General features: G+C 42.7%; 1 protein-coding gene across 3 annotated transcripts; it reads right to left on the reverse strand.

Annotated features, from left to right (window-relative positions):
• Positions 1-246: 246 nt before the first annotated feature.
• On the reverse strand, positions 247-19,046 carry LOC126996913 (ankyrin repeat and LEM domain-containing protein 2-like). Of its 3 annotated transcripts, none has more exons than XM_050857838.1 (13): positions 18,778-19,025; positions 16,992-17,170; positions 16,316-16,593; positions 15,850-15,975; positions 12,817-13,062; positions 11,790-12,035; positions 9,699-9,892; positions 9,291-9,417; positions 8,956-9,082; positions 8,629-8,767; positions 7,485-8,471; positions 4,573-4,704; positions 247-4,015 (listed from the first exon to the last, which is right to left on the reverse strand). In XM_050857838.1, exons 2-13 carry the CDS (start codon positions 17,152-17,154, stop codon positions 3,847-3,849), a joined length of 2,934 nt encoding a protein of 977 aa, XP_050713795.1. In that variant the 5' UTR covers positions 17,155-17,170; positions 18,778-19,025; the 3' UTR covers positions 247-3,846. The 3 variants fall into 3 exon arrangements, with proteins under 3 accessions (XP_050713795.1, XP_050713794.1, XP_050713796.1); XM_050857837.1 differs by having other exon boundaries at positions 16,992-17,173; positions 18,778-19,023; XM_050857839.1 differs by lacking the exons at positions 247-4,015; positions 4,573-4,704 and adding an exon at positions 6,526-6,643 and having other exon boundaries at positions 16,992-17,173; positions 18,778-19,046.
• Between the last annotated feature and the right edge of the window lie 148 nt (positions 19,047-19,194).

A 19,194-nucleotide genomic window follows, 5' to 3' on the forward strand; every position in this document is an offset into this window, starting at 1 on the left:
GAGAGAGAGAGAGAGAGAGAGAGAAATACTCCTACATAAGAAACCATACCTTCAATAACACACAAACTAACACACGCAACAAATACCAAAAAAAATAAAAAAAAAAAAATAAATAAATAAATAAATAAAATAAATAAGTGAATAAAAAAAAAAACATTCAAGTTTCATAAAAAAACGAACTTGTGGGTGAAAAAAAAAGGTCAGTTCCAGTTTCAGTTTCAAAAGGTGTAAATGAAACTTGTAAGGTAAAAAATAGGTCACAGTTTCATTTAATATCACTTCATGGCCACAGCAACCCAAGCAAGCACATTATTTTTATTGTTTTCAGCATTTCAAAAACACTTGGGTTATGCATCTATATATTTGAGGGTGTAGACTTAGTATTAACAACGATAAGCTCAGATATTGGGGTCAAGCTGCCCTTAGTATAGTCTCTCTCTCTCTCTCTCTCTCTCTCTCTCTCTCTCTCTCTCATACACACATAATTCACATTCTTTCATTAAGGTTACTGGCCGGCATACACAAGTCCAGCACATGATCAGGCCCTTGGTGAATGACAACCACACACACACACACACACACACACATAGTTCACATTCTTTCATTGAGGTTACTGGCTAGCAATCACAAGTCCAGCACATGATCAGGCCCTTGGTGAATAACAACCACACACACACACACACACACACACACACACACACACACACATGGAGGCAAGCAAAGTGGCATAATGGGTTCTAAATCAAGGTAGAGCTTCCCAAAGAGACATACATATTCAGGCGATGGAATGGTCAGGGCAAGGGTGGGCGGTGAGCTGTCCAGAATAAATGAGTATATTATAAGTGGTTTTAAATAGCCCATTCAACCTCATTAAGGAAAATAGGGACGTTAAACTAGAAGATAGATGGTAGAGGAGGTTATTAAAAATTAAGTATACGTAAATGGGTTTGAGAGAGAGAAAGAGAGAGAGATCAGACGGAAAACAAAGGAGGAGAAAAGATTAAGTGTAAGTAGTTTTGAGATAGGAAATAGCAAAAACAGAAGCATATTAAAACAAGAAGACAGAGGACGGAGGTTGAGGAGGTACATAAAGACTGAGTATACATAAATGGTTTTGAGAGAGAGAGAGAGATCAGTCAGAAAACAAAGGAGAATGATCGAGTATAAGTAGTTTTGAGATAGGAAATAGCTAAGACAGAAGCATATTAAAACAAGAAGACAGAGGACGGAGGTTGAGGAGGTCCATAAAGATTGAGCAGTAGGTATATATATGTTTTTGTGAGATAGATCAAACAGAAAAAAAAGAGAAGAAAAGTGATTGAGTACATACAGTTTTGAGATAGGAGATAGATCAGACTGAGGCATATTAGAACAGTACATTATCATACTTCTTACTCTACATCATACAACTTAACCCGGTAGCAGCGATGGGCTGATATAAACCCCCCAAAAAGATGATACATAATCTGATCACAAATGCTTAGAGGTACCGGTAAGAAACATGATCCCCGCTGCTACCAGGTTAATACAAGATACGCATACTAAACAAAACTAAAAATTGCACTTCCAGCTGTAAAACAAAAAACTCCGACTTTGGTTCAACTTCCGGGAGAGAGAAAAAAACGTATTAAATTAGAATTCCTTAAACAATTATTACTTAAACCTAGAAATTGTGGTATAAATAAAATCATCACTCCCTAAGATATCAATTGTTCATTCCTGGCTGAGCTATGTTAGGTGAGTTGCTGTGCTGGGGCGCTGAGCTGACACACTCTTTCTTGTTCTCCAGAAATGTCGAATGAGAAATGTACATAAATAAAGGAAGAAATATCAAGACTAGGAATTATATGCTGTACCAAACACTCAAAAAATTGTCGACTGGTTACGTATGAATATATATTAAGCGTGACAGAGATAAATAAAGACAGATAGATAGATTATGTGCAAAAGAGATAGAAAGATAGATGTAGATACTTATATAGATAGAGATATATTATGTGCGACAGAGATAGAGACAGATAGATAGATAGATAATGTGCAAAAGAGATAGGTAGATAGAGATATATTATGTGCGACAGAGATAGAGAAAGACAGATAGATAGACAGATAATGTGCAAAAGAGATAGATATATTATGTGCGACAGAGTTAGAATGATTGATATAGATAGATAGATAGAGATATATATTACGTGTTACAAAGATAGATGGATAGATAGACAGATAGCTTGATAGATGGAGCATAATCAACTTCACAAATCTAATATCTCCCCCATCCCATGATTCATTACATAAGAAGGCACGGTACATCATTTTAATATCCTTCATCATATCTTTCTACGTATTCTGTCACCACTATTCCTAATGCATCCCTTCCACTACCAAGGCCATGAGAGACAGCAACCCTATTAGAGCACCTGATATTTGCATTCCAGGCCCATGTTCTTGACACCTTCAGCTCCTATAACACCTAGTTCGCAAGGCCACAAAGGTTAGTCTGGTTCTCATGAGTTGGTCGTTACGTTCATGGTGTAGAAGCCTTGTCAAACTATCACTAGGCTCAGAGCACTCTCCATGGAAACACTAACACAGCCTCTATGAAAGCCTGATCAAATGTGGGTATGTGTGTAAGCCCTTTCACGTTCATGGTGCAAAAGCCTTGTCAAACTATCACTAGGCTCAGAGCACTCTCCATGGAAACACTAACACAGCCTCTACGAAAGCCTTATCGAATGTGGGTATGTGTAGAAGCCTTGTCAAACTATCACTAGGCTCAGAGCACTACCCATGGAAACACTAACACAGCCTCTACGAAAGCCTTATCGAATGTGGGTATGTGTAGAAGCCTTTTCAAACTATCACTAGGCTCAGAGCACTACCCATGGAAACACTGACACAGCCTCTACGAAAGCCTTATCAAATGTGTGTGTGTGTGTGTAGGCCCTAAATTGTTAAAGAATATGTGAATTAGTACCATATTTTGTGTTTCTGTAGCATAGAGGAACCACAAACAAGCTATGAGTTATATGGAAGCACAAATTGAGCAGCGCTGCATAGGGTAGGAAGTCACCCAGAGCTGCAGGGATCATATCTCTCTGCACCAAATACTAGGCAGATCATCACCACCAAAGATATATATGGAAGCACAAGGTGAACAGAGCCACATGGAAAGGGAATTTAGCAAGAGCCAGGGACCATATCAATAGGTTTGGATACATAGAAAGGCCACATCTTTCTGCACCAAATACTGTGTACATTACGATCATCATAGATATTGACACAGTGAAATACAAGACTCATGGGTTTATATCTGAAGGCACAAGGCACATATGGATATTATAGAGAGAGGAAGAAGAATGGGACATGAGATAGGGAGAGGAGGAGGAGAAAGAGAAATAGAGAAGAGAGGAGAGGAGACTGATGAAGGGGAGAAGGAGAAATAGAGAAGAGAAGGGAAGGGAAGAGAGAGATATACATACATAAAAAGAAAAAGAAAAAAAAAATTTATCATACATCTCTCTCTCTCTCTCTCTTCCTTTCTCATACACAATACCACAATGAACTAATATATCATAAAATACTCTCTTTAAATACTATACTATATGCTATACATGACTATGCAGCAATATATATCTATACGTATATAAATAATAGACTATACACTTACTCGCACTACTACCACGTACAACACTTTCTGACGAGAGTAAATAATAATAATAATAAAAATAGGAATTAATTTTCTAAGCTGTGGAAAAAATAAATACGTATTAGACACACATTTTCCTACCTGTCTAGCTGCTATGTTGAGGCACTAGTGTGTGTGAGTGAGTGCGTGTGTGTGTGTGTGTTTCAGAGTGGGCGGAAGAGCACTCGCGGGGTGGAGACGGCAGGGCGGGAGCAGGGCGGGCGTTGTGGTGTGTTGGGGAGGGATAGTTTCGAGGGTGCCGAGCCGATGTTTCTGTCCCTTGTTCCTGTTCGTCTCCTTCTGCTGCCCTGCCAACAGTACGGTGAGGCCCAGCTGGAACAGAGGGGGGAAAAGTTGAAATTACGATGGAGGAAAATAGAAAATAAAAAATAAAAATATAAAACCCTCTTTTTCACTACTACTACTTCTACTACTGTTATTTTATCTATACGTATGCAACTAGTACTTTATTATGTATATATTATAGATAAAAGGAAAGGAGGAAATATCTAAATCATGGTAGTAGGACAAAACTAACCATCTCTCTTTTATAATATACTACTACTACTACTATTACTATTACAGCTAGAAGGAGAGGGACAGTTGAAATTATGGCAGTAGGAAAAAATGCTCTACCTCTCTCTCTCTCTCTGTCGTTTGTACTACTACTACTAATATTAATCAAAAGAGAACTATAGTTGCATATTCTTTTAATCAAGTTGCTCTCTCCCTCGTTCTACCCATCCTTCCTCTCTCCCTCCTTCTACCCATTCCACTCTCTCCCTCCTTCTATCCATTCCACCCTCTCCTCTCTCTCTCCCTCTTTTTTCATCCATCCTACCCTCTCTTTCCTCTCTCTCTCTCTCTCTCCTCCTTTCCTCCTTTCCTACCTTCCACGCTGCTCCTCTGAGAATGACTTGACGAGCAGCTGCCACTGGAACACGTGTGGGTACCTCCGCTCATCTACCAGCCGCTCCCCCACCGCAGCCAGCACATCCACGTCTGTCTTGGTGGCCTCCGCGCTGAGCAGGACACAAAAAAAGATGGTAAAGGACACAGTAATGGAGAGTAAGAACACACACAAACACGACAGAAAAGGAAGGTGACTCAATGCAGAAATGGACACTTAGAGACATGATGCAAAGAAAAGTATTTGTGACAGCAATGAAAATAATGGAGTATGTGATTAAGCTCCCTCACTCCGATATTTAATGAGGTCGTCAACTAGTATTAAATCTAAATAACCTTAAACGAATCTGGCAATATGAAAAAACACTTATGACTTTGAGATATGAGGAGGCTGAACATCACGGAAGAAATGGCTACGGACCGGCAACAGTGGAGGAGGCTCATATCCCGTCCAACCCCACCATAGGGAATAAATGGACGTTAAATGATGATGATGATGATGATGATTTCAGAATTGCATGCAGGAATATGTAAAAATTTGTCATCTTTCTCTATGATTATACAAATAGACATATAATTGGTTACTGCATACCACTTCACTACTTACTAACATACACTGTTACTATACAATCACAATTATTACTATTATTATTACTACTTATTATTGAGATCTGTGGAAAGGAAGAGAAAAACGACACAGATCAAAACAGAATTCCCTCGAGCAGACATGGATACGAAAAACAAAAGAGACATGACAGTAAAGGAGAAGAATAAAAGAAGGGAAAGGGACAATAAAAATAATAATATATATGTATGCATTATTGAGATCTGTGGAAAGAAAGAGAAAAACGACACAGATCAAAACAGAATTCCCTCGAGCAAACATGGATACGAAAAACAAAAGAGACATGACAGTAAAGGAGAAGAATAAAAGGAGAAGAAAGGAAAGGGACAATAACAATAATAATATATATGTATTATTGAGATCTACGGAAAGGAAGAGAAAAACGACACAGATCAAAACAGAATTCCCTTGAGCAGACATGGATACGAAAAATGAAAGACATGACAGTAAAGGAGAAGAATAAAAGGAGAAGGGAAAGGGACAATAAAAATAATAATATATATGTATTATTGAGATCTACGGAAAGGAAAAGAAAAACGACACAGATCAAAACAGAATTCCCTCGAGCAGACATGGATACGAAAAACAAAAGAGACATGACAGTAAAGGAGAAGAATAAAAAGAAAAGAAAAGGAGGGACAATAACAACAATAATAATAACAATAATGAACAGTAATAAGACTTTTCACCTCTAGCTTCAGGACGATTACTATTTATACGTGGAGTCGGACATAACCTTCATCTACCTAATCTCAAGCTAGACACGGTAAGCACTCGTCCACCCCCACAGATCCTTACCTACTAGTATGTGACCACTCGGGGAAAATTATGCCCCTCAAGCAAGTAGCAAATCCACACATATAAGAAAATGAGGATATAAAAACTTGGACTTGATACAGGAGAAAAGGTTAGACTCGGAAGATGAAAGGAAAACATACTAGAAGGAATGAAGAAAGGGAGGAAGGAAGGGTGGAAAGAAGGAAGATAGAAAAAAGGAAGAAAGGAAAGAAAGAAAGGAAGAGGAAATAAAAAGAGCAGAAAGAAAGGGAACAAGAAAGGATGAAAGAAAGCAGTTAGCTAAGGAAGAGAGGAAAGAAGAAAGGAAGAATGGAAAGGAAGGAAGGAAGAGCGGAAAGAAAGAGGGGAAGAGGAAAGGATGACAGGAAAAAGAAAGGAAGGAAGGAAGGGATGAAATAAAAACAGAACAAAGGAAGAAAGAAAAAAAGGAACAAAGGAAGAAAAAGGAAGACAAGAAAGCAAGCAAAGAAGGAAGGAAGGGGAGGACAAGCAAACAACATCAGAGGGCTAGAGGGATGGGAGGTCAGTAGGTCAGGTCAGGTCAGTTGGTCAGCATTGGGTATATCAGCAGGAAGGCCAGGCAGAGGAAGTAAAGCAGAGCGTAGAGTGAAGCAGTGCCAAGGGGTCGCCTGGAAAATAAGGGAAAGGCTTCATAAACATGGTGAGGGACAAGAAAGTATCCAAGACAGTCTTTTAAAATCAGGTAGAGGTATATGAGGGAGGCTTTGTAAAAAATGGAGGAAAATACTAAAAATTCCTTCCTCGACAGTCTTGCAAAATCAGGTAATGTAAAGATAGAGAGGAAAGAGAGGAAGGTAAATTAAAGAAAGATATCATAACCAGAACAATATTATAAGCAGGTACAGCGAGTGGTCTTAACCCCGTAGCAGTGATGGGCCAAATTTGTGGCTTCACCGTGTAGCAGTGACGGGCCAAATTTGTGCCATGATATAAACCCCCCAAAACAGATGATGCATAAACTGATCACAAATGCTTTGATATGTATTATGAGATGGTTTTGTGAGTGATGATGTTTACTCATTTTTCTCACTTAGAGAGACCATTAAGAAACATGATCCCCACAGCTACTGGGTTAAGGAGTGTGGAAGCATATGTTGTTTGGTACACGTCAGAGTTCACACAGATCAGCCATGCTTATCTATCATGCTGAGGATGCTGAGTATTATCAAGGATGCTGAGTTGAGCCCATTCAAGATATAGTAAAGAAGAGAGGGTATAAACAGAAGCATGGCAGTACATCCTAAGGCACTGGTACATATTCAATAGGGATATCTTGAATCAATATAAAATTCAAACCATTATGTACCCAGGAAAGAGGAAAGCATCAAACCGTCATGTACCCAGTAAAGCAAAGCAGATTGTCATTATGTACCAAAAAAAGCAAAAAGCAAGGTCAAATATGTGCAGTGAAGAGGAGTAAGGACTGGGACACATGTCAGACAGACTCACCCTCCAACAAACACAGTGATGCCCTCCTCTGGGGTGCACATGTCCCCCTCCAGGCTCGAGGCGGCAGAGACAAAGCTGTCTGGGCTCTTGCTGCGCAGGTCCTCCTCTGACCCAGCCTTCCCTCCATCCCCTGACACCCCCACGGCCTCCTGGAACACCGTGAAGCCCTCCTTGGCCCCCAGCCTGGCCTTCACCAACACTTCCCGGCCCTCTTCCTCCCCCTCCTCCGGGCTGAAGGAAAGCTGCCGCACCACGGGGTCATTCTGCCCCAATAGGAGTGCCTTGCGCAGGTAGGCTGTGGCCCGCTCCTGCTCTGAGAAGTTGGGGGGAGCCACGGCACGGGTTTTAGTGTTCCTGGGGCCGGCGCTCATCTTCCAGGGGCAGCAGCAGTGGCCCAGCTGCAGCCCTTGGGGGGAGGCAGCGTGTGAGGCACAGGCTTCCTGGAGTGCTACATCAAGGCACCTCAGCACACAGGCCAGGTGCTGAGTGTCACCCCTGGGGTTACGCTGAGCCTCAGAGTGCCTGGCGGTGTCGCTCTCCTCATCCGATGACTCCAGGGGCACCAGGTCCATGTGTGCCACGATGAGCTGCACCGCCTGGGCCGCGGCGGCCAGGTCAGCGAGTGCCCCTCCGTGCCACAGGGCCATCACCACCTGACGGGCCAGCAGCGGGTGCACAAAGTCCATCTCCAGCATCCCTGCCTCCACCTCGGCCCCGGCCCGCCCCACCACCCGCCCCAGGCAGCCCACCTCCACCCTCAGCCTGGCTCTGAGGGCGCGGGGCAGGATCAGGCCGGCCGCCGTGTTGGCCTGCAGGTCCAGCGCCGCCTCGCGCAGCATCTCACTAATACGCCCGGCAGACACATCCACAGACTTGAGGATGTAGGACACCTGCTCCATGAGTCCCCCGGCACCCGCCTCCTCAGCATCCTGGAACGCCTCCGGGCTGGCGTCCTTGGCACTCTCCTGCTGGGCGGCCAGGAACTTGCTGGGGAGGATGAAGACACCATGAATGTTGTCTTGAACTGCCTCTGCCTGCCTGTCTATCTGAATGCTTCTCTGTCTGTGTGGAGCTGACTACTTGCCTGCCTTTAAATATATACATTTATCTCATCACCACCACCACCATCATCACCATCACTGACCTGCACTCCGTTGGTGGTGCCTCAGCGGGGGGTGAGAGCGAGGCATTGAGGCGCAGTGCTTCTAGGCCGCGACACAGCTGGCCCAGGGAGGTGTTGGACGCGTGACTCAGCCAGGACAGCTGCGACAGGCCACTCACACCTGCAGGATAGAGTGGAATAGGAAGAAATAGGAAGATTATAAAATTTTGAGTAGTAGTGAGTAGTCTTGTATGTAGGGTAATAAATATCTTAAAATACACAACAAAGAAATGAACACTAAAAAAAAAATCATGAAGTAAAAAAACAAATAAATTACCCACAAACATATCACCCACTCCACTCACTCACCGTCCTGCTGCTGTGTGTCTGAGGGGCTGAGGAGAGGAGAGCCATCCATCACATCCTCCTCTTGGGCCTCCTTCATCAGTCTGGCAGCCAAGTCACTCGCGTCAAGCTCCTCTCGCTCTTTCCTCAACTGTGGAGGGAAAACAAACAGGGAAGATAAGGAGATATTTAGATGAGACAAACCATGTGCCCGTACAGTCAGAGTTGGCGGTTATGGACTAAATGGTAACAGGCCTCGGTTCAGTTTCAAGGAGTAGTTACTGGTGGTTCGACACAAAGTCATTCCAGTGTAACCCCGTGATCCTGTGAAGCCACTAACTCCTCACCCACACACATACCTGCATAGCCTTGGTCCTGAGGTGCATTTCCAGTGCCAGCAATCCTTCCTCGCTGCCCAGGTCGACAAAGCGTCCCAGGAACTCCCAGTACTCACGCCAGCCCACCCTCTGCTCGACTGCAAGGACCCTGAGGAAGAGGAAGAGGAAAGGTAAGGTTGATCGTGCTAGTAACGAGGAAGGGAATGGAGTGTATCTGAGGGGGGGGGGAAGGGGGGGTGATGAAGGGCTTGAAGGGACAACAGGTTTACTTTCTCTTCATCTTCCTGGGGTTTCAACACTTACAAGAGGAGAATATCAGTGACATTCATATCTGTTTTAGAATTCATTATCAGGGCCTTCTTCTTTTTCATGTTTTCATTATGCCTACAACAACTCCTACTCTCAATACACCAACTACTACTGACCCACCTTCCCACCCGTTCCAGTCCCTTCTCATGATCGGTGATGCGCAGGGAGGCAGTGCGACCTCCTCTGGTCCGACGGGCAGGGGACGGGGTGGAGATAGTGGTGGAGGAGGCTGTCGTGGAGGTGGTCGAGTTCCGCCAGAGACGATGGAAGGTCTCTGCTTGTGAACAGCTCATTGGCCCGGCTACTCCTCGGACCTAGAGTGGAGTGTGACGTGGATAAGTCAGTGAGGAAAGTAGTGGGAATAAGTCATTTAACCCGGTAGCAGCGACAGGCCAAATTTGTGACTTTAACATGTACCAGCGACAGGCCAAATTTTTGCCATGATATAGACCCCCAAAATAGATGATGCATAAACTGATCACAAATGCGTTGATATATATTATGAAATGGTTTGCGTGAGTGATGATTTTTCTCATTTTTCTCGCTTAGAGGGACCTTTAAGAAACATGATCCCCACTGCTACCGGCGTAAGGGTAGTAGGAGTAAGGCTGGTATTCTTAAACCCTTCTGCCTCCCACATCAACTACTTCCAGAGGCCAAAAAGGAGATCAGTCGGGTTCTCATGAGTGCTTTTTCTAGGTTCATGGTACAGTAGAAGGGTCCAACTACCACCAGGGTCACAAAACTACCCCTGGAAACGCCCCACGCTCCTACGAAAGCCTTGTCAAATATGTGTACTTGGGCGCCGAAATGTTTAACCCGGTAGCGGCGGGGGTCATGTTTCTTAGGTTAGGTTAGGTTAGGTTAGGTTAGGTTAAAAGCCCCTCTAAGCAAAATAATGAGAAAGAATCATCACTTACGCAAACCATTTCATAAGATATATCAACGCATTTGTGTTCAGTTTATGCGTCATCTATCTTGGAATGTTTATATCATGGCAGAAATTTGGCCCATCATTGGTACACAGTAAAGCCACAAATTTGGCCCGTCGCTGCTACTGGGTTAAGAATACGAGCCTAAGTCAAGTCAGGATAGAGGTAGGAATAAGTTAGAAGAGTAATAGGGATAAGTTAGTTAGGATAGAAGTGGGAATAACTCAGTCAGAAGAGCAGTAGGAGAGTAATATTAAATCCTTCCCCAGACCATGAATTCAAGGCCAAGTTAGATAATAGCAGGTACAGAGACAGGACAGTAAGGTTCGTATCATGACATTTACCCGCTCAAGAACACATATTTAACAAGGCTTTCGTAGACGTTGTGGGAATTTCCAGTCGTAGTTTTATGACCTTGGTGGTAGTGTGAACCTTCCTCTGTACTGCGAACCTCAAGAAACACTCATTAGAACCCGACTGACCCCCTCTTTGACCTTTATAAATAGCTGATGTGAGAAGCCAAAGTGTCTTATAACACCGAGCTAAGAATCTACCTCCATACCTATACATCACAACTAGGTAAATATGACTCTCCTCCTGAAATTGACCTCTCTTTTTGCCACTTTTCTGAACTCTTTTTTATAGTGTTAGTGTTTAGTGTGTTTTTTTTCTTCTAATTATTATTTTTTTTTTACTCTTGAGCTGCTTCCTTTACTTAAAAAATACAGTAAGAATCTAGCTCCATACCTATACATCACAACTAGGTAAATATGACTCTCCTCCTGAAATTGACCTCTCTTTTTGCCACTTTTCTGAACTCTTTTTTATAGCGTCAGTGTTTAGTGGGCTTTTTTTCTCGGTATTTTTTTTGCCCTTGAGCTGCTTCCTTTACTTAAAAAATACAGTAAGAATCTAGCTCCATTCCTATACATCACAACTAGGTAAATATGACTCTCCTCCTCAAATTGACCTCTCTTTTTGCCACTTTTCTGAACTCTCTTTTATAGTGTCAGTGTTCAGTGGGCTTTTTTTCTCAGTATTTTTTTTACCCTTGAGCTGCTTCCTTTACTTAAAAAATACAGTAAGAATCTAGCTCCTTTCCTATATATCACAACTAGGTAAATATAACTCTCCAAACGAAACTGACCTCTCTTTTCTGAACTCTTTCTTTATAGCGGCAGTGTTTAGTGGGCTGTTTTTTCTCATTAGTCTTTACTTTTGCCCTTGAGCTGTTTCCTTTACTTAAAAAAATACAAATAACAGGAAAACACACACACACCTTGAGGGAGGGGCTGATGGGGCTAGCAGACATGGAGCTGAGTGGACTAGACGTGAGGAACCAGTCGTTAGAGGGGCTGGGGTTGACAGGGGAGGAGTCCAGTTGTGGCGACCATGGGCTTCCAACCTGGGGCAAGAGGCAGAGGTCGTCATCCCTGAGCAGCGGAACGTAATACTGCTCACCCAACAACTGGCGGATGTTCTCGACGGTGTCCTTCGAGGGGTTCTTCATCCGACTGCCGGCGATCTGTTGGGAAGGTAGAGGAAGGTGAGATTGTTGTTGGTGACGGTTATAAAAATGTTTGTGGTTTCTTCTATCTTTCTGTTCCTTCCTCCCTTCCTGTTAGTTATTCTTCTTGCCTATTTATTTATCTTCCGCATGATTCTACCTATCCACCCCTTCCTTTTATTACTATCGTTATTATTATTATTATTATTATTATTATTGAGATCCGTGAAAGGGCATCCAGGAAATATCCAAACACTTATACATCTTCTTTCCTAACTTCTTCATCTTCCTCTTCTTTTCTGTTCATTTAATGTCCTAACATATTCCCCTTTTTCTCCTTAGCAATAAAAATACATCTTTATACACACACTTTTAAATTTACTCAAGCATAAAACATTACACCTTTTCCCACTTATGTACACTTAGTTAGCATAAAATATCACATTCTCTTTCCCTTCTTCTTCTTCTTCCTCTTCATCTTTCCATTTCACATCAATATTTTCCCTTATGAGGTTGGACAGATTACCCTTTTCCTCTTCTTTATCTCTCTTTTTCCTCCCCCACTTCTTCTTCCATCTTTTTCTTTCACTTTCCCTCTCATCTCTTTTTCTCCTCCCTTCCTTCTTTCCAGTCACTTTTTCTTTCTGCTCCTTTTCTTTTTTCATTCTCTTCTTCATGCTTGCTTACAGTGATCGTTATAATTTTTTTACCTACACACTATTAATAAAAATACATCTTTACACATACACTTTACCACTTTGTCAAGCATAGAACACCACATCCTTTCCCCAAAACTCACCTCTGCCGGCGTCTGTCCATACTTATTAGGCCGGGAAGTGTCGCAGCCCGGGTAGGACACCAGGATACGGACGCACTCAGGGCTGCCGTGCTTGCTGGCGAAGTGGAGCGGCGTCTCATTGAAGCCCTTGTCTGGGGTGTTGAGGTACAGGTCCAGGAGGAAGGCACTGCGGCGGGAGGCACTCTCAGGGCTGTCGTCGGGGTACAAACGCTGGAAGAACTCTGCCTGGGACACTGTGGAGAGAACCTGTTTGGGGGAGAGAAGAAGGTTGATGGTGGCTGCTGTACGGTGTGGAGGTGATGGGAAGGATGGATAGCAACGTAAGAGGAGAGGAAGGGTGGATAGGGAAATAGGAGGAGGAGGAGGAGGAGGAGTTTGATGGAAGCATGAAAATTGCTATATTAACCCATAAGCGTCGGGCTAGAGGACTATTGTCGTCCTCGCACCGCGCGGGCGGTGCTGATAGATTTTGTAGAATAAGTGTCTTTCATCAATGCCCAAACATAATAATTTATATTGTTTTTCATCGCCAATCCTTCCTCTCCACGATTAAATAAATTTATAGATATGATGTTGGGAAGAGAGGTTTAAATGTATGCTGATTCCGACTAGATCTGGTGCCATTTGATTGGATCAAAGTAACCTGCTCAAATTTGAGCTTTTGGTGAAGGGGTCTTTTTACACTTTGTATCGATTTCCAACTGTTTCTATGACGTAGCTGCAGTTGCTTCTAGATCTGTCATCTTATTCTGGTTACAGATATCATTTAGCAGCATACATTACTGACAAGAGGGTACACATGCCTCTAAAACGTTGTATGGCTTTCATTTTTGTCCAATATATTTCACCATCACAGGACCGTCAACCTGGTATGCTTGTTTTGAACAATGTTCTTTTCCAAGGACAAAACCCGCAATCACATCCAATTCGTTGCTGTCTGTGTTGATTCAAATATACAACTGATTCCACTTACGTTTCAGTCGTTTAATTTACAGGCATTATATATAATATAACATGGTGATCACACACTGAATGATTGGTGCTCAGATATACTTACTAATGCAGACAACGTTTGAATTAACAGACTGATTTCAGCTACACGATACACAGCAGCCTACTCTTCCACTTTCATGTAGTCCTGCTTTATATACCAATTGATACAGCCTTCTAATGCATGTGGCCACCATCACTCGCTGAGAACAACACGATGCGCCATGCGAGCAAAGCCGATCTGATGGACTGTCTTGAGGCATTGGCACCACGACCAGTCGATGCACCTGAGGTTGATGTTACAATTATTGATGGAGCAGCTTTAATGTACATTTTGGATCCCAAACAGTCCAATAAAGTCGTCCGAACATTTGGTTTGATCTTCCTCCCTACATCTTAAGTCTGTGATCCGTTTGATGTAGTATGGGATGTTTACAAGGACGGAGTTTGAAGTCGAGAACTACGTGGCGGGTGAACCTCTCAGAGTTGCGTAGACTCCAAAACAGGGCTATTCAAATTGTGAGTTAGCATCATGCCACCTACCAGAGGGTAAACTTGTCCTCACAACCTGCCAGGAGAAGGTTCTCTCCAATCCAGACATGGATGTACATGGACTAACCCCATGTACACAAGATGAAGCAGATGGTAGAATGCTCCTGCATGCATCTCATGCATATCAACAAGGTCAAAAGAGAGTTCTCATCCAGGCAACAGACACAGATGTTGTTGTTCTAGCCATAAGAACAGCAAACATCCTTATGACTGTGAGTTGTGGGTCATGGAAACACTTCCGTACATAGCTGCACAGCATTGCAGATGAGCTGGACGATGAGTCTTGTCAAGGGTTGCTGTTTCTACACGCTATCTCAGGTTGTGACACAGTGTCAGCATTTTGTGGAATAGGCAAAAGACTGCATGGGAGGTATGGAGAACATCGGACGCCTTCAAATCACTGTTCAGTAGACTATCCCTCCCACCCAGCACAATGTGTGATGCTGATTTGGTCACGTTGGATTTGAGTACTGCTCTACCAACGCTCCTGAGAGTTAATGAAGCACGGAAAAGACTATTCGAGAACATCCTCCAACCGCATTGATGCAACATGCTAAACGTGCAGCATTCCAAGCCGCCATGTGGGGTCAATCACTGGTCGCAAATGTCATAACCCCTCCGGCAGACTGGGGCTGGGAGAATGTTGGAGGTACCTGGTCCCCAGTATGGAGCTCCTTGGGAGAAGCATCAAAAGTGTGTCGCGAACTTGTCAAATGTGCCTGCAAAAGTAACTGCACGGGCAGGTGCAAGTGTTATAAATCAAACTTGCCCTGTACACAGTTTGTGCATGTGGCAGACAGTGTATTAGACATTGAACATGTTGAATGGACATTGGACTTGCCATGGGACAGTAACCGTGTATGGTGGAGGATCGTATATTCATATGACAGTGGTTTGATTTCGTTATGCATTGTTTGTGAAATAAAAAGTTTATGCTACATCAATAACGGTCCATACCTTACACATATTATCTCAACTGGCATTTACACTAGCAATATTTTGAGACATAGTACCATATTTAATGAGTAGGAAATAGATTTTCATTAATGGTGACACTAATTTTCATATTAGCATAGCACATACACATTCAATCATCCAAACAATAGTTTTATAGTGATCTGTGACCATCAAAACATGGGTATAGACAGATATGGCAGAAAATAGATATTTCCAATCAATTGGCACCAGATCTAATCAGACTTGGCATACCCTAAAACCCTTATATACCAATTTTCATGCTTCCTGCCAGATATGAACATCTTTTTCACATATCAGCCCCACTATAAGGTAAGGAAGAGGAAGAGGAGGTTAATGATAGCTGAAGGGTGCAAAGATAAATAGAGGGGACGAATGGATAAGGAAATAATCTACGAACAAAAATGAGGGAGAAAGCATGAGACCACAACACAGGGAGACTTACAACAGCAGAACCAGAAAAGAATCAAGAATGTGCATGTCTGTTTTTCTGTCTCTTGTCTGTCTGTCTCTCACCTTGTCCACAAACTCCGGGTGATTGGTGCGGCAGGCGACGTGGAGAGCGTTGTAGCGGAAGCCCTCCTGAAGGACCGCCGGCGTGTCCCCACTGCTCACCAGGTACCGCGGGTTCTCCTCCATACACTGCGGGGGGAAGATAAAGGCACAGCGGGGTGAAGCGCAGTGAAATAAACACCTTCCTACAAATCATCATCGTCCTTCTCTTCTTTTTGATGTCATATGATCTGTCAACCTTCTAGTCTATCTTCATATAATCTTCTGTGAGGTTGGACAGTCGATGATACGCTTCAAGCTATATTTCTGTCCATTGCCTTCTTAATAACACTCATTATACATTATCCTTTCTAAAACAAGACTCATTATCCTCAAAACTCACCTGAGAGAAATACTTTAAGACAGCTCATTAGTTATCCATTATCCTCCCTAAAACAAAACTCATTATCCTCATTATCCTCAAACTCACCTGAGAGAAGTATTTCAAGTCCCCTTTTTCGATAGACTTTCTGAATTTCACCAAGTCCTGCGATTTTGGCCCTCGGAATGGACTGGGCTTTTCCACGTTGAGGCTGGGCTGGGCTGAGGCGCCTCCCACATCCTCGCCCTGGGTCGCCGCCAACGCTGCCCCTTCCTTGGAGAACTTCAGGGCTTCCTCGTAGGTCCTGAAAGCCTTGAAGCGTGACCCTCGGTGCTTCTTGAGGGCGGCCAAACACTCGACTTTGTCCACGAACACTTTCTGGATGTCTGTGAGGAGAGTTGAAGGTATAATGTTAGGCCCTGTAAGCTAGAGGGATAAATAGATAGATAGAAAACGGTAGATAGAGGTAGCTTATAAAGATAGATAGATGGAAAACTGTAGATAGAGAGGTAGTTTAAAATAGATGGATAGATAGAAAACTGTAGACAGAGAGGTAGCCTATAAATTCAAACAAAACTTATCACTATTATCAAGAAAATACATGAAAAAAACATAATGACCCAGTGAAAAAAATTATTAATGAATGTGAATAAAGAATGAGACAGAGAATAAATAAAACAAAAATAAGTAAATAAAGAACTTCCATGTAGAATAGATGAATGGATGAAAATACCTAGCTGCTTCCTTTTCTGTAAAAAAAAACGACAACAAAAAAAAAACTCACCTCCCTCAGCCGCTGTCACCTCCCCCTCCGGCACCGCTATCCCGTAGAACACCTCAGCCTCACTCCGGGCCAGGGCATTGCCACCTTCAGGGAACACCCTCTGCATCCTCTCTGGCAGGCCCATCGGCAAGGCTGCTGGCCCGCCACCATTCATCTCCCCCATTGCCTGTCAACTGCTGCTGCTGGTTTGGGGAAAATGGCAACTGGCTAATAGATGCATTCTCTGGGTGTAAGAGGTTGAGTTATCATAAACCCATTAGCAGTGGGGATCATATTTCTTAATGGTCCCTCTAAGCGAGAAAAATGAGAAAAAATCACCCCTCACACAAACCATTTCATAATATATATCAAAACATTTGTGATCAGTTTATGTATCATCTATTTTTTTGGGTTTAAATCATGGCACAAGTTTGGCCCGTCGCTGCTACACGGTAAAGCCACAAATTTGTCCCGTCGCTGCTACCGGGTTAAGGCAGGCCAACTAGCTATTAAGTCAGATTACATAATTTGATGAGGTCTGATTGGTTGGTGGCACAGCAGCACAAAACCATAATGCATGTGCTTACCAAACTTGTTATAAATAATCTATATCAAATCTAAAACAATTTTTTAAGACCACCAAATTTTTCCTACTATATCACCATGTCATGCTATAGAGAGTGGATGGGCCAACGAGGTGAGTAAACTAGGTGTAATCTTAATGCCTTTTTTTATTTATTTATTTATTTATTTATTTATTTTTTTACAGTAAAGGAGACGGCTCAAGGGCAACAAAAAGAGTGCAGAGAAAAAAAAAAAGCCCGCTACTCACTGTTCCCAATGTACCTATGTAAACCTATGTAAAATATTGAAGACTATCTGAATAGCAACCCAGAAAATACAAAGGCCCAAGCTTTCATCCCTACCAAGGTCAGCCAATGCCCAGCTCCCTGAGTTGTTGATCTTCCCATCGAGATTAGTTCATAAACAGGTGCCTGGGGAAGGTACGCTGTGGTAACCTGGGTGTCATTTTGGCCGTGTCTACAATGATGGGTTACTTCCTACAGCAGGCTATGATTTTCAAGACTGAGCACAAATACACTGCTCATGGCACATCCTTCCAGCCCATATAGTCACACGTAACTTTCCCACCATGTTTTACCAACTTATGGGCTGGTGTGCTATCATTTTTTTTTGGCCCACTCAACTTTTCCAACTATATTTCCTTGTCATGATATAGAGAATGGATGGGCCAACCAGGCAAGTAAACTAGGCAGAACAAAGTGTATGCCCCTAAGTTTAGTTTACATGCTCTGTCCCTATCCTATGCTACATGAGGGGCACACAGGGTACCGATGTAAACTATGACACTGAATTATATGAAGCCACTCCAGGGATAATAATTGGGGACCCAGTGAAAGCTAACCTCAGCTGTGCTCCTTACAGGCAAAATAAAGCAAGGAAATCAAAGTAATGGTGATAATAACAAGTCCTCCCATTGTTCGGGTACCGTGGGTGAGGAGGTCAATCAGTCACACAGCTATTAAACGCCTTTCCTGTACCTCTCACATATTCTTAAGCGGCCTAGAAAGAGAAATAACCTTAATTCATCATTTACATAGAGTTAACAGGCAGAATGAACCAAAATAAACCAAATAATACGAATACTAAATTCCGCCCATTAAACGTTTGACCCGTGGTGAGGGGCTCAGAGGGGTCACACAGCTATTAGACGCCTTTCATGCACTTCTAATATACTCTCAAAGGTGCTAAAGAGAGAAATAAGCTCAATTCATCGTCTACTCACCTCCCCGGCGTCAATTAAGGCAGTAATCGCACAAAAATGTAAAAAATTCGTGATTCCTGCCACCCGACATTACGAAAACAGTTGCCAAATAAAATGTAACTAATTCCGGGTCATGAAACAGATAAAACCACTTCGATTTTAGGTTTCCCTTCATACATCGCCTAAGTTTATATAGAAAATAATACAACAATTAATTTTCTGTATCGTTTGTGTGATATGTGCAAAGATACAGGAATATGCGGTATTAAAATTGATTACATGACCCAACTCCGTTTTTTTTTTTTTATCTGTGTTTGCGATAAGAAAGTTCAGTTGGCCAGCTCTGAGCCTCTTTCATTTCTTTGAATTAACTGACATGATAAGATAATGCATAAAACCCCTCTCTCTCTCTCTCTCTCTCTCTCTCTCTCTCTCTCT

Source organism: Eriocheir sinensis, chromosome 11 (genome assembly GCF_024679095.1).
Source record: "Eriocheir sinensis breed Jianghai 21 chromosome 11, ASM2467909v1, whole genome shotgun sequence".
Taxonomy (NCBI): Eukaryota; Metazoa; Arthropoda; class Malacostraca; order Decapoda; family Varunidae; genus Eriocheir; species Eriocheir sinensis.

Excerpts from the sequence above, each read along its gene's own strand:
- LOC126996913 (XM_050857838.1), bottom strand. The coding sequence starts at position 17,154 with ATGGGGGAGATGAATGGTGGCGGGCCAGCAGCCTTGCCGATGGGCCTG. Across the intron at positions 15,976-16,315 it reads ACTTGAAATACTTCTCTCAG|TGTATGGAGGAGAACCCGCG; the intron begins GTGAGTTTGAGG and ends TTCCCCCCGCAG. Across the intron at positions 9,893-11,789 it reads CCATCAGCCCCTCCCTCAAG|GTCCGAGGAGTAGCCGGGCC; the intron begins GTGTGTGTGTGT and ends ACTCCACTCTAG.